The 14,213-nt window shown below is 39.5% G+C and overlaps 5 protein-coding genes across 5 annotated transcripts; 2 read left to right on the top strand and 3 right to left on the bottom strand.

The window, feature by feature from the left end:
• Positions 1–30: 30 nt before the first annotated feature.
• On the top strand, positions 31–2,357 carry PKNH_1225800 (AP2 domain transcription factor, putative; the record flags this gene model as incomplete). The annotated part of the gene is made up of 2 exons (XM_002260275.1): positions 31–1,966; positions 2,281–2,357. 2 exons carry the CDS (start codon positions 31–33, stop codon positions 2,355–2,357), a joined length of 2,013 nt encoding a protein of 670 aa, XP_002260311.1.
• A 1,133-nt stretch (positions 2,358–3,490) lies between these two features.
• PKNH_1225700 (serine hydroxymethyltransferase, putative) lies at positions 3,491–4,897 on the bottom strand (the record flags this gene model as incomplete). Its single annotated transcript, XM_002260274.1, has 1 exon — positions 3,491–4,897. The coding sequence occupies one exon, from the start codon at positions 4,895–4,897 to the stop codon at positions 3,491–3,493; it is 1,407 nt and encodes a 468-aa protein (XP_002260310.1).
• A 1,013-nt stretch (positions 4,898–5,910) lies between these two features.
• Positions 5,911–8,532, top strand: PKNH_1225600 (conserved Plasmodium protein, unknown function; the record flags this gene model as incomplete). Its single annotated transcript, XM_002260273.1, has 1 exon — positions 5,911–8,532. The coding sequence occupies one exon, from the start codon at positions 5,911–5,913 to the stop codon at positions 8,530–8,532; it is 2,622 nt and encodes an 873-aa protein (XP_002260309.1).
• Positions 8,533–8,768: 236 nt separating this feature from the next.
• On the bottom strand, positions 8,769–10,028 carry PKNH_1225500 (conserved Plasmodium protein, unknown function; the record flags this gene model as incomplete). The annotated part of the gene is made up of 1 exon (XM_002260272.1): positions 8,769–10,028. The coding sequence occupies one exon, from the start codon at positions 10,026–10,028 to the stop codon at positions 8,769–8,771; it is 1,260 nt and encodes a 419-aa protein (XP_002260308.1).
• Positions 10,029–11,021: 993 nt separating this feature from the next.
• On the bottom strand, positions 11,022–14,079 carry PKNH_1225400 (conserved Plasmodium protein, unknown function; the record flags this gene model as incomplete). The annotated part of the gene is made up of 2 exons (XM_002260271.1): positions 11,022–13,315; positions 13,728–14,079. 2 exons carry the CDS (start codon positions 14,077–14,079, stop codon positions 11,022–11,024), a joined length of 2,646 nt encoding a protein of 881 aa, XP_002260307.1.
• Between the last annotated feature and the right edge of the window lie 134 nt (positions 14,080–14,213).

Raw genomic sequence — 14,213 nt, 5'->3', positions numbered from 1 at the left:
CACAAGGGAGAAATTAACTAAAGTTGTAACATGTCTAGTGGGGATTCGTTAGTGGAGAACAATCCAAGTGGGGTGTGTAACGGTGAAGATTGGAACAAACAGAAATGGAGGCACACGAACAACACATTGGGTTACAACAGGAGCGGAAGTCAGAGTGCATCTAGCAACGGAGTCCCCGTCAGCAGCGATAGCGAAGTTAGCAATTGCAGCGATGAGGATCGAGGAGAAAAACGAAACCTTCAACATACGCATAGAAAAAAGTGCAGAAAAAGTAAACCGCTCCATATGTACAAAGGAGACAATTCAAATTTTTATGACAATGAAAACAACTACATGATTCAATACAGAAATGGAGTAAGCGATGATATAAATTATGAAACGTCTATAATGCTAGACGAGCAAACAATTAATACACATAATCTGGGGGACACAATGACACTTGATGATAGTGAACATTTGAAGGAGACACACGTTAACAAAATAATTAATTTTGAGAAGGGGAAGGAGCGGAAAAATTACAAACTTATTACCCCTATGACAGAGAATATGCATGATGTGGATAGAGCGAGTGGGCTACCAAATGACCACGGGGTGACTACCACAAGTGCAACGACAAATGCAACCATCAATTTTAGTTACCCATTTTCAAATGAATCTACGTTGAACAATTATGTGAAGGATAAATCGAGACCTTCCGACACCGATGATGAAAACGAAGGGGAAGAAGTTGTCGAAAGGATGAACATAGGGAAGGACGCCTTTCTCTATAATGGCCAGTTGCAAACTGGGAGGGAGGACGCTTACTGTAAAGAGCTACCCAAAGGAGGAAGAGATAAACAGAGGAATGTATGCCGAAGCAGAAGTGAGGAAATTAGACGGTGTGATTCTCTACAGTGGGGGAGAATAAAAGAAGATGGACAAGAGAAAAGTACAGATAAAAAGATCAAGGAGGAAATCGACTCTAAAAATGGAAAACAAATAATAGGAGAAGAGAAAAAAAATAAGAATTTCAAAACGAATTCTATAGAAAACTACAAAAAGGAGTTAATAAAATATATAGAATTGAACAGCCTGACGAGAAAAAAGGTGCACATGGAATTGTTTTTACATCACCAAATTAACTGCTACGATTTGTTATTAGAAATAAGGAAAAAGATACCTATCTGGGGAGAATACGAAGCGAATTTTTTTTTTCATTGGAAAAAAATTATGACCATATGTATAGAGGAGTTAAAAATATACATCCTCATATTTCGATCTTTAAACATCGAAACTGTTAAGCACTTGGATTTTTTTATGCTGAAAATTATTGTAGACGAGTTAGATGAACTAAGGAAGGTACACGAACCTAATTACAAGCCATTTATATTTACGCAGGAATGTCTAAATAATTACGAATACTCCTCTTCATTAGAAAAGAGCCCAGATATTTATATCAATATGAATGAATTTACCGAACCCTGGTATAGGAAGAATTTTAACAAGTCTATGGATATTAAGAAGTTTTTAAATTCTTTGGACATTTTGGAAAACCAGAAACATAAATCGTATATCATCCAGGCAATGGAAATCCCCACCTACATCTTTGACTTGTGTGACCTGGAGGAAGAAAAGAATGGAGTAGTCATACCAAATGAGGTGCTTTCACCAAGCGTGATAGCCACAACAAGCGGTGGAACCTCTACCAATGGAACCTCCTCTTCACCAAATGATACCTTGAAGAAAGTCAAAAAGATGTGCGCAAAGAAGAAAGAAAATAACAAGGGAAAAAATTTAAACACTGCCGTAAACCCCAACTCGAACCCTAAGCCGAAGAAGAGAACAGGGTACTACGACCTCGAGATAGACGGGGTTGTTGCATCCTTTGAGGCCCGAAAGGGGGTTTATTATGACAAGTCGAGGAAGCTCTGGAGGGCGAACTGGAAGGAAAACGGGAAGATTCAGACCAAGGGATTTTCAGTCAATGGTAAAGGAGGAGGCGCGGATAGAAGAGATGAGCATAGCTATAGGCAGAGCTGGAGGTGCAGGAAGCAAATCTGCCAATTGAACAGAGTGGAGAACTGTACACATGTGTGCGTAGTTATATGTGCATGTAGTTATATATATATATATGTGTGTGTCCGTGTCTGTGTGAATGTCTCCCTTTTAGCACTTCTTCACTTTTAAGCGTAACTATCCGCGCTTCTAGTAACTTTGGATTCGCCTTGTGAGCGTTCCAAGCGATTATTCTCCATTGATTCTTCGCATATGTATGCTCCTTCCCCCGCCCTCCCCCTTCAGAGTATAAGTCCGTTCAACTAGCTAGACAAAAGGCAATCGAGTGGAGAGAAAAGAAGGAGGCAGAACTTCTGCTCTAACACGTTATGCAAATATTCCCTTCATTTTTAATAATTCATTTAGCACACATATACCAGCTTCTCTGTCTTTGTATTATTATTTTATTATTTTATTTATTTATTTTTTTTTTTTTTTGTGGGGGACTTAAGGATGATTCTACTGGGAAAGGGACACAAAAGCGTTTTCTTTTAAATTTGTATTCAGTATCATTCGCATGTGAAGGAAAATGCTATATTTTTATTTTTTTAAATGACAAAAGAGTTGCCTTTTCAGTTTTTTCTCCTTCGAATTCTTTTAAGCGAAAAAAGTGTTTCTTCACGGCTGCTTGCGTAAGTGCTATTTGTGTGTGTACCTCTTGGCACACGCGACTGTTGATCCTTTCCTCTTTAATGAATTAGCACCATTGGATGTTTTTACCCCCCTGACCAGCTTTACCAAATGGATCGATGAGCAAAAGTTGTGTCTTCCCCTCGATACCGTTCAGTATGCGTGGAGGAAATCTCGGGTGTGTACTCACCTGCGAATGAGTTCGCATATTTGTGTGAATTTCTGTTCGCATCCGCATCTGCAAACTGGCTTTTGCTTGAGTGTACACTCTTTTGGTGATGAAGACATACGGTGGAACGAACGTTGTACCACCTTATTGTGTCATATGAAAAAGTTTAAAAAATGTTCCAAGTACATTTCAGAGCATATTTCGCGATAATGGAAGGGGGGGCTCTTTTTCACACCATGTCTACTGTCATTTCATTTTTGCATGTCCCGTTAAATGAGCATCCGTTTGGGTGTTTTATTTTAGCCCACTCTGTATGTTCCATGTCCACGCTGGGGATTCCTTTTTCATTTTGATCTGTATTTTCCTTTTGACGTGTATTTTCTTTTTTTCTGTTCGTGGGAAACAGCGAAATGAGAGAAACGATGAATAAGTATGGAAATGCACTGAAATACACCTTTGCACATACGCCTCAAGTGGCTGCATGTACATTCCTGTGTTGCTCTACCCCTTCTTATTACACACAAGGAAACAGAAGGAACCCTACAAATGGTTCAAATACTCCTTGTCACAAGTCACATTTGCAAAATTAAGTTACACACACACACAAAAAAAAAAAAAAAAAAAAAAAAAAAAACACGCAATGGGTAAGAAAACCAATCAACTGTGCACATCCGGAAAAGACGAAATGAAACAAAAAATGTCGTTCGAAAGGGACAACATATTGGGAGATGTCACATAACTGTGTTTTAAAAATTGAACAAATTGATCATTGGCGCAGTTGGTTAGCCGCTTTGCAGAAAGATATAGAGAAAGAGTGCGGTTTAAGAATTCCGCTACAGTCTTCATGTCACTCTCCAGGAGACCCATGCTCGTCAAATAATTTGTTCCAACATTAAAAGACTTCTGCGTATATTTAAATGGATTAAGAATGTCAAAAAATATATTTAATTCTTTGCAAAATTGGTGAAATTCGTACACGTTAAAAGGGGAAATTGTGCAATTTAAATTTAGGAAGTTACTATTTTGTGCATATTGTATGTTAAAAAAATCCTTATTTAAGTGGGATAAAAGTGCACGCGTGTTTTCCTTAGACTGAATTACGTATTCCTTAAATTCGGCATTTTTCATCATTCTGAAGGACGTCAGAAAGGACAAAATTGTGTTATTTACCCGAATGGGGAGGAAATAATTTTTCAATTTTTTTTCATACTCATAATGGATTAATTTTCCCTTCGTGTCCACCTGCTTATATCCCCTTTTGTAAAAAATCACATGGCAGTTATGTGCCCTCATATTTTCATTAAAATAGGTATACACAACATCAGAATGGTTAAAAGGTGAGGGAATCAAATTCTGTGAAATTAAACTACCCTTATTGCTCATATTTGTAATGACTACACATTTGTTTATGTCTTTCAAATTGCTAAAAAAATCGTAATTAAAATTGTAAGGATTGTTCGTTTCATCCACGTATACCAAATCAGGGTTAAAAGCATCATATATTTTGTGTATTTCCTCATAATTGATCTTGTCTTTAATTTTTACATTAACGGAGTCATGATAGTTTTCTATGAGGGGGCTATTTGCTTCCCCCTCCTGTGATAAGGGAAAACTGATATTCATTACTCTACCTTTGCAATTAGTGAGGCTCCGAAATAAAGTGAAAATGAAGGCATGATCTACTTCTCCGGGGGGGTAATCGACAGTGCTGTTTACGCCGAATGTACATCCCCAATATTTTGGCTCCAAGTGGAACAAACTTAATGCCATGTCTTCAATCATTTTTAAATGATTCACATCAAAGGAAAGGTTTTTATTCAAGTCGAGTGAAAAATATTCCCGTAAATATTTTGGGATGATATTATTACTTACGGATAAGTTTAGACAGTTCCCATTTTTGTAATGCGATGTAAGCAAATTGAAAGCTTCGTCATCCACACTTTTTAAGCTCCCTTGGTTTCGAAGGGAGTGACAGGTAATGTATCTTCTCGCCTCGAGAGGTGAGGAAGCACGAAAATATCGTGCGACCAAACCCAACGGTACTCGGACGGGGAACGAAGCCATTATCACTTTTCTTTGCACAGTGGTAAAATGAGTTCGCCAGTGTGACTGCAGCAGAAGTGACAGTGTACACGTAATTCTGCTTACTGGAATTTACTTTCGCCTCCATGAGTCCAATTCTCGGATTCCCCCTAGCTACTATTCACTAGCTAATTCATATAGAAATATTCGCACCAAACCTACATCTGCATAACGCTTAGAAGAGGGTTGCACATAACTGCGCTGTAGGGATGGAGCGCGTTCATCTGGGGGGTCCCTCCGCGTTCCCCTGGCTCACTGGAAAATATAAGTGTTGTAGGGGCAAGCTGGGAATCGCAAAAAGGTTTCTCAAAATGGGAAACATAAAATGGCCACTCAAAATATCCGCTGAAGAAATCCAGCCTGCCACTCGTGCGCTAATTTCTGCCCTTCGTTGGACGCCCGCCCGTGTAACCACTCTTCCACGGCAAGCACACACGTAGAAGAGCCTCCTCACTTATGTGCACTGCGTGAAAGGTTAGAACGGATTCATTTAATTTCTCTCCAAGGTAAAAACAACATCTTTGATGAATGCATTTTTGAGGACTTTACTGACTCCTCCTTGGTACAGATGGAGCAGAAAAAAAAAAAAAAAAAAAAAAAAAAAACACTTCATCATTCATCGTGAAATAGTATAGCAACATAGGTTCTTTTTTCGCACCATCACCAAATCGTACGCAAAAAAAAAAAAAAAGAAAAAAAAAAAGAAAGCGGTGACAGCAGTTGTTTCCCTATTTTTCTCCTATGCGCGAATATTTGGAAAGGACCCTTCTCCATAAATAATTGTAAAACAAAGGGAAGTAACTTTCGTTTGAACGAAAAGGAGGAGGATTATTTTGGAAGTTATATGAGCACTGTGTCATAGATACACGGGGTGATATACACGAACGTATGCACATCCACATTCGCATTAACGTTGACACCCACGCAAGGGGCACATGTGTGATCGTCATAACCATGCCAGAGAGCTCCTCCTTGAAAAGAAAAAGCAGCTTTAAATGTTACGAAAATTGCTACTTCAGTTGATCCAACATAGGAAGAGAAAAGACTTGGTCACACAGGGGCAAAAGAGGGGCCTCGTATATGTCATAAAAAGGAGAAGTGTCCTCAGTCCTCATGGAACACAGCAAAGAACAAGAAAAATTCACCACAGCGTGACAGTGGTGGGATATCGGAGCAGGATCGGATGTAAAAATGATTCGCTATTCCATGTTGGCATATGCCCCAGTAGGGGAAGTAGAATCATCGCAACTGCGCAGTGCAGTCAATCCGCAGAATCGCTAACGCAGTTTGAAGTCTCAAGTGAGGGCCCCGCTGAAACGAACTCCATTGAAAAAATTTTAGACGAAACGAACTCGATGATCTATGTAAACGAAATATGCATGCAGATGGATAGGAGCATCTTAAAGTGCCAAACGTACGAAGACATTCTCTCCATACTTATAACGCACAGGGGAGCTTTATTCCTACAGAACTTGATAACGGCTATACGAATGCTAGCCGGTTTTGTTATTGAGGACAGGAAGAAAAGGAAAGCCAAAGGAGAAAGCGAAAGTGATGTGAGAATACCGTTTAGAGGGTACACAAACAAATTTGTAAAGGCAGAAGAAGGGGGAGAAAAAGGAACAGGACATGTAACGGGAGGAAACCACTTAGAAGATGCACCAGACAAGCGAGAAGCTAACCTTCCAGGTAAACCGGACGAAGGTCTACTGAGTAGTAGCAATTTCCACCTGTGCAAAAGTAGAGAACTTTCCGGATTTGATAAAATTGAAAAAAAATTAATAGAAAGGTATCAGCACATTTTTGACGTCTTAAAAAACAAGGAGTTACTAGAAAGTGAAAATTTTTTTGAGAAAAACAGAAAAGTGGAGGAAATCATAGTTAGAGATGAACGATTTAACTTGCTCATAGATGATATATACAAAAATAGAAAACACTTTGATGTAGTGTCTATTTGCCACATTTTGATATCCCTGAAGGAGTTAAATTACAAGCACTTCCTCCTCTTCAATTCTTTTATGAATCCGCTAAAAAATTTCGACACGTATATTAAGGAACAGTTTGAAAATGGTAATCAAAAAATCGTGCAGATCAATTCTGTTATCCAGTTACTACTTCAATGCTTTAACACGTACATTTGGGCTGGGTACTACAACCTAGACATATATAACAGGCTGATAAACACCGTTTTGTTAAATAACTTTATCCAATTAAGGACGGAATTTTTGCATGAACAGGTAGGAAGTTATATTTACATGAATTATAAGTATGATGTGAACTATCCCCTGTCGAGTGATGAAATATTTTCATCTCTGAACTTGAGTGAAAAATATTTTTCGAAAAAGAATTTTTTAACCGCCCCCCTGGGGAGGGTATTCGAAGAGAAAGTGAAGTTAACGGGGAACGCGCCACGTAGGGGAGATATCTCAGTCCAGGAGAACAAGGAAATCTATGCACAGAATGGTGTAGTAGGTACGAGCTTAGCTAGCGCCTTAGGATGCATGCCCCCAAGTGAATCCGCCCCCGCAAAAGAGAGGCCCGTCTACTGCTGCCCCATTTTCCTAAACCTCGACCTGTTCCTCCAAAGCATAGAAATTTACAAACACGTTTATGTGTACAATCCCTCCTTCTTTAAAATGAGCGAGAAAATCGTTTATTACTACACGCAGTATCTGACACCCAGTAATTTCAGTATGATAGCTGATGCGTTTTCCAAGCATCGAATTTTTGCACTAGAACATGATCGATTTTTTTTCCACCTTTCCAAGTTGATGGAGCAGAATTTTGATAAATTTTCCTACAAAGATATTTTCCTCGTTTTGAATTCATTCAAAAGGATGAATTTATTGTTCCACAGGTGTATCGTTCTAGGGGCAGAAAAGTTTGAGCCATATTTTCACCAGCATTATATTGACAGAAGGGAGTGCTCCTTAACCCTAAAAGAGGTGTCCATTTTAATGGAGTCTTTGGCCTTTTTCCACTTTCAACACAAGGCAATCGAGAAGTGCATCACAAAAGCTGTGAACTATCTGGAAGATTACATTGAAGAGATAGATGAAGAAACAGCAATTAATATTTCCTACGCGTTAGTTCTATCGAATTTGTATCATGTCAATACGTACTTCTTCTCATTCGTTTGGAGAAAAATTGGAAAAAGTACTTATTGGGAGAAGAAGAAAAATCAAGTTTGCTTGCTATGGTTATCTCATATGATACAGTTCAAATGGATGGAGTATGATCTACCTAAATTTTGCGTCTTGGAATGTTTGAAAATTTTCTTCTTAAAAAGAAAGGAGAATATGTTTTCCTTCTCCAAAATTCTTTCGTCCGTTTCTCAAATCCTAGATGAGTTGGACGTTGGCCACGATATTTCAGTTGATATTTATGGCCCATATATGTTGGACATTTTAATAAGGGGAGACAAAAGGCAAGTTATCATGCTCACACAGGATACCACGAGAAATGAAATAATCAGACAACTGGGCGATTCCAAAATCGTCATTAACCATTTGCATTTGTTTGGCTATAATGTGCGCCCCCTCAACACAAAATATTTCGACACATTGAGCTACCGGGAGAAGCGTGAGTACATCCGGGGCATTCTGCTCTCCTTTTAGCAGCGAGTGGGGGCAGATGAGCACACGGAAAAAGTAACATTCGAGTAGGAAAATATATTTTTTTTTTGCACAAAACGCAGCCTCTTTGGTGTGCACTCAACAGATACGACGTAAAAAAAAAAAAAAAAGCATTCGCATTGGTCCAAATTTGTGTGTGTGCAGGATGGGATGTTTTGATAGAAACCAACTACTCCTGCTGCGGCTCCAACTTCCTGTGAACACCTGTTCGCTCAAATTTACTGTTCTCCCCTTACACACTTCCCGTAGTGTCGGTCCATTTCGACCAACCGTTCGGCCAAGAGGCGTAAAAAAAACAGAATGACTTTCATTTTGCTGTGAAACAAAAACGTCCGTCTCAGCACTGTCAAGTGATAGAAGTGCGGCTTGTACAACTGCATCAGCGAATTATAGCCTATGTCTTTCAGTAGGCGATATTCACTTAAGTTTATGTAATCTTCCTTCTTTTCGAACAGGGCAGAATTATTATCGATGTAATATGGACCATGTCTGTCATCGTTGCGTAGGTTCAAATTGTCGCTTACCCCCGCAACTTCGTTCATCAAAATCGCCAAGTTAAAATCGTAAGTTTCGAAATAGCCGGTTGATTCTTCTGTGATATTTAGCAGCATAGAAAATAAGCTCCTTCTATTGGCGTACACATGGTTAATGATCATATTAACGTTTCCATCTTTGAGTATTTTCCTGCTTAAGAGATCGAAATTGGGCCACCCCCATGGGTAGAAACAAATGGGCACACATAAAAAGGTGTAGAAATATACGTATAAGACGATGCACTCAATTCGGTCGTAATTCTTCCCCAAATATGAAAAAAAATGGAGCAGTTTTATCAGCCTATTCAACATATTGTCTAGGGACACATTTTTGTACTTGCTTGACATGCGGCTATTCACGTATTGCAATTTTATAAAACCTCCGACCAAATTGTAGTTTAGATTTATGAAAAATAGGCGAGTGTACTTTTGGTAGCATTTTCCATACAAGTAAAAAAGATATTCATACACTTGTTGGAGTTCGCTCAAAATGTGAAATAAATAGAGGTCTTCAGGTTTCCTGGTGCTTCCTACCTTGGTTAATGCTGTGGCGTCGTTCTTTCCCTTCTCATTTGTTCCTTCGCTTGTGGGGTTCACGCCCGCTTCGGCACTCGCGTTCTTTGCTAACTCTCCTTTGCCACTCAGGGCATGCATAAGGAGGAGGGTCTCGTAGACACTCCTTTTCTCCCCATTGAAATAACTATGTGTGTTTAGTACGCCGAAGTGGTAACTACGAGGGAGGTACTCCACTCTGTCCTTCAAATTATACACTTCACTTAACGCCCTGATTATTAATACTTGAGGGTTCGGGAACCTCACAATTTTGCAGTAATAATTTCTTCTCCGTTTTTCCTTCCTATGTGTATCATAAATCTCGTCATATATTACATATATCTTTCCATTTTCGAAATTCGTTTTTTCCGTGTGCTTGCTTCCATTTTTCATTTTTGGAAGTTTGCTCACAAAGGTGGCAACTGGGCTCAGTGGATGCAATGCTACGTTTACTATCTATGTCTGTTTTTTTTTTTTTTTCCCCTGTTCATTCTACTAGAAAGGGATTGGAAAAATGTTGCATGGTCATTTGATTGGGGCATCCCATGAGTAAGCATACACAAACATGTGTTCCTATATGTAACACTTATGTAGGTAGCTCTGCCTACCCAAAGCTGCATAACCTTTATTTTAACCGTGATGCTAGTGACGCGCACTAAACTATGCCGATTAACATTTGGGGCTGCTCAGTAGTTGGGCTGTTTTCTTAATTTTGTGGGCATTTACAACTTTACGTTGGCGCACTCGGCACGCTCTGCGCGAGAAGAAACGCCACTTCCAGTCGCCTTCAGAAGGAGATCATTATACATACAGGCAAATATATATACATACTCGCATATACCTATGTGTGAGCGACGCCGCGGAGAGGTGCCCCCGTTTTGACCAAAACCATGCTACTTTCACTCTTAAGCGCGTGAATTATTTTATCCATATTTTATGACTAGTTAAAGCGAAAAAAAAAAAAAAAAAAAAAAAAAAAATTGGCAAATAGCTAGCTATGCAAAAAGGGAGAACGATGTATATTTGGATACGCACAATACGCACGTATGCAGTAGAGTAGAGAAAAATATAAGAACAGGGTTAACAGGGAATATATAAAAATGAACAAAATTTCGAGGACACTTTGAAGTTGGTATAAACATGCTTGGCGTTTGCTGGAATAAACACTGTAATGACTGAATTATTTAAAAAAAAAAAGGAAAAAAACACACACACACAAAAAAAAAAAAAAAAAAAGGAAAGAGAAAGGAAATATTTTTAAAATGCCCAGAATGGCGATAAAGGACTGGAATGTTCTCCTCCTACATGAGGAGGGGAAAGTACATTTGCCACACCTGACGTATCATTCTTTGAAGAGACTTGCAATGATTGTAGAGAGCTCACTTTTTAGTGCATATTGTAAAACTTAGAAAGCGATCTGTGTCTTTTTTCCTTTTTGTGCTCCTTTTGTTGGCCGTTGGGCACATTATGTATAAATGGGTGTCCTTTTATTTTTATGTTCAGATTCGTTTCATAACCCAACAACTTGTTATCATTCAGGTAGTTCAATTTTTCTATATAATTTTTTTGGCAGTTCTCACTTAGTTTTCGAAAGCCTCCTCCAGTCCTGAGAATGAGCTTAATATCCGACGGGGAAGAGCTTGCATTGCTATTTTCGATAAAGTCCCGTCTGCTGCTGGTCGCGTGGTGCGTATTGTGCGCGGCTTTCACCTCCCTGCTGTCGCTTTTTGGGTATCGTTTGGAATCATGCTTGGAGTTCCGTCTGGACTCGGTTCTTGTTTCACCTCTGGAGTTTCCCCTGCTTCCACGCTTGCTTTCTCCCTTGATGCTGCACGCGCTGCTGTATTGGCCTCCTCCGATGCCGCTTCCTATGTTGCTACCGAGAACGCTGGCATCATTCTTCAGATGGGAACCACTGCGAGCGGTGCTTTTGGAGTGCCTCTGGTAAAGGTAACTCTCGTCAACACTTGTCATATTCATAGAATTGCTGTGGGAATATTTATCGTTATTTACGTTCCACTTTTCCATATTTTCATAGCTCTTCTTGTGTGAATGGTTGTCATATTTGTTTGGGAAGTTGTTATATTCACTCATTTTTTGGAATTGCTCACTTTGCTTCCTCAACCCCTTTGTTCTGTTCAACTCATCAGTGTTTGTATTCCTGGACTTGTTCTTATTTATTAAATATTCACTTAACGTTCTTTCTGGGGGAAGGTTTAACGAACTGTTGGCTAGCGAGAGGTTACAGTTCAGATCGGAGTGCTTTTTATTTGAATAATTTTTACTATTTTGAGAAGACTTTTCATGTGGGAAAATTTTGTGCATGTCGTCATTGGTCATTATTTTGTTTTGCTTGTCCAGTGTGTCTCTTATGTCATTAATTTTATTATTCAATTTTTTTATTGTTTGGTGTATCATTTCTACGCTTTTCCTGTCTGCCTTGTCCCTCATTTGGCGTGCTAAATTGTCGTACATCTTTTCAGCGTGCTCATTCGACTTCCTGCTGGGGTATTCCTGCGGCTCATGGCTTGGCGCGGGCAGGCTGTTCTTCTGGTATGCGTAGTTGCTGTTGTGATCTGCGTCCCTATCGTATGGGCCATTTTGTTCGTAGGAGGCATTTTTTTGGTAAGACCCATTCTTCCCGTATGAGCCATTCGCGCCGATGCGACTGCCCATGCGGCCGTCGTTGCCGCCATCCCTCTCTCCATCCTCGCTATCATTTGCAAACTGCTGCGTGTCCCTCTTCCCGGATGAAAAATCCCCAGACTGATCATACAAGTTTGTCGCTACATCACTTTTTTGCGTGGCAGAGCTATTTTCCGTCTTGTAAAAAAGCATCGATTCGCTTCGCTTCCTTGATATACTATTAACGTGGTCATAACTGACAGGAGACATGTTATCACCATCTCGTGTTTTGTCGCTGTTCACTAGGTTGGAAAATACGCTGCTTTTCTTTCTCTCCTGCGGCGTGCTACGCAAGGTATTCCGACTGTTTCGGTAATGATCACTGTTTTGGTGATTACCACTGCTGTAGCGATTGCCAGTCTCATTGGCATTTCCGTTATAATCGTAATCGCGTCCTGCTTTGCTGGGGACGCTCCTTTGGGGGCTTCCTTGGTCACCGTTCCCATGCAAGGGGAAATCGACCAGGCTCATAACCTTATCAATTAAATGCCCTTCGAACGAATTGCTTCTCAATTTTCTGAAGCAAAAGTATAATAGACAGTGCAGCTTTTTCCCAAGGCATGATATCATTTGATTTGTCGCTTCCTTCCGCCTTCTAGTTGTATTCAACCAGAAAAGAAAAAAATATTTCTGAGTTTTATATCTTTTATCTCGTAACAGAAATTTTAGAATGACATAGAGAATTTGTTCGTGCACATTTTGGATATCCTTTCTGTAAATATTTCTCTCTTCCTTAATTTTCATTTTCAAATCTTGTTGTTCTCTAAGGGAACTCATATTATCGATCATTTCCTTTTTCAGTTCTTCACTTGTTACGGTTAGTTTCCTTTCTAGCTTTATGAATTCATCTTTGCTCCCGATGTACTTTTTTAACTCCTCGATTTTTTTATTCCACTCACTAGAGTTTTTGCTGTAGTACCCTATTTCTTCCCAGAGGTAGGTCACTATTCTGCTTATCACGTCGATGTTGTTTTTGTCTTTCAGCAGTTCTTCCTCTGAAAAAGGTGGGCAGAAAAGAGACCGCCATTTGAGATGTATGTGTGTGTAGAGGATTATACCAAAAAAAAAAAAAAAAAAAAAAAATGTCTGCACACATGGATCTATTCGCAAACGCGGTACTTACATAGTTATTGTTCTACTTTTTTTGCTGCCTATTGAAGATGCTTATTCGATGAAGAAGCACTTCTTTTAAGGACATGTATTATCCTTTCTATGAAGTAAGGAGAATTAGGTCCAGGTTTCCATGCTACTACGTTGCATAAGGTTGACCTTCGCCTTATCGGCTTCGTGTAACTCTCTCTTTACAGCATGCCTGCTGGTAGTTAGTCAGAATTCGTTGTGCTCCTGAGCATAGTTTATGAGTACGCATCACTTATGAGTGAGTGTCACACCTCTCCTACGCTTTACCTAAATTCTCGAACTCCTCGCAGGAATCCCCACTAATTTTGGCCTTTATCCTTTTCACACATTCTTTGGTGTCGATGAGGATACTATTATACTCGTCATTTTTTGCTAGGAGGTATTTAATTTCCTTCCCAAATTTTTTAATTAAGGAAAATAATTGTTCATACTTTTTGCTTATGTCTTTTTGGTTGTTGGTTATGCTGGTAAAGAATTCAAAGACCTCATTTGTATTGTTAATGGAATTTTGTTTTTGGTAATTATCTTTACTGTAATTGCTCAGGTCCAGGTAGGATTTGCTGAAGCTTTGGATTTCCTTGAAGGTGGAGGATGTTCCACTGCGCTTTTTTTTGTCCATTTTGTGATGTAAAGGAGGGTCTCCAAATGGGGAGGCAAATGCGTTTCAGCAACAACGGCGCGCGAATGAGGGCATGCGTGTGCAGACGTATGTGCAGACGTATGTGCAGACGTGTATGTTCGTGTATCCACGCC

The sequence above is a fragment of the Plasmodium knowlesi genome (assembly GCF_000006355.2).
Source record: "Plasmodium knowlesi strain H genome assembly, chromosome: 12".
Lineage (NCBI taxonomy): Eukaryota > Apicomplexa > Aconoidasida > Haemosporida > Plasmodiidae > Plasmodium > Plasmodium knowlesi.
Note: the sequence above shows the minus strand (reverse complement) of the source record. Positions and strands in the feature narration are given on the sequence as shown.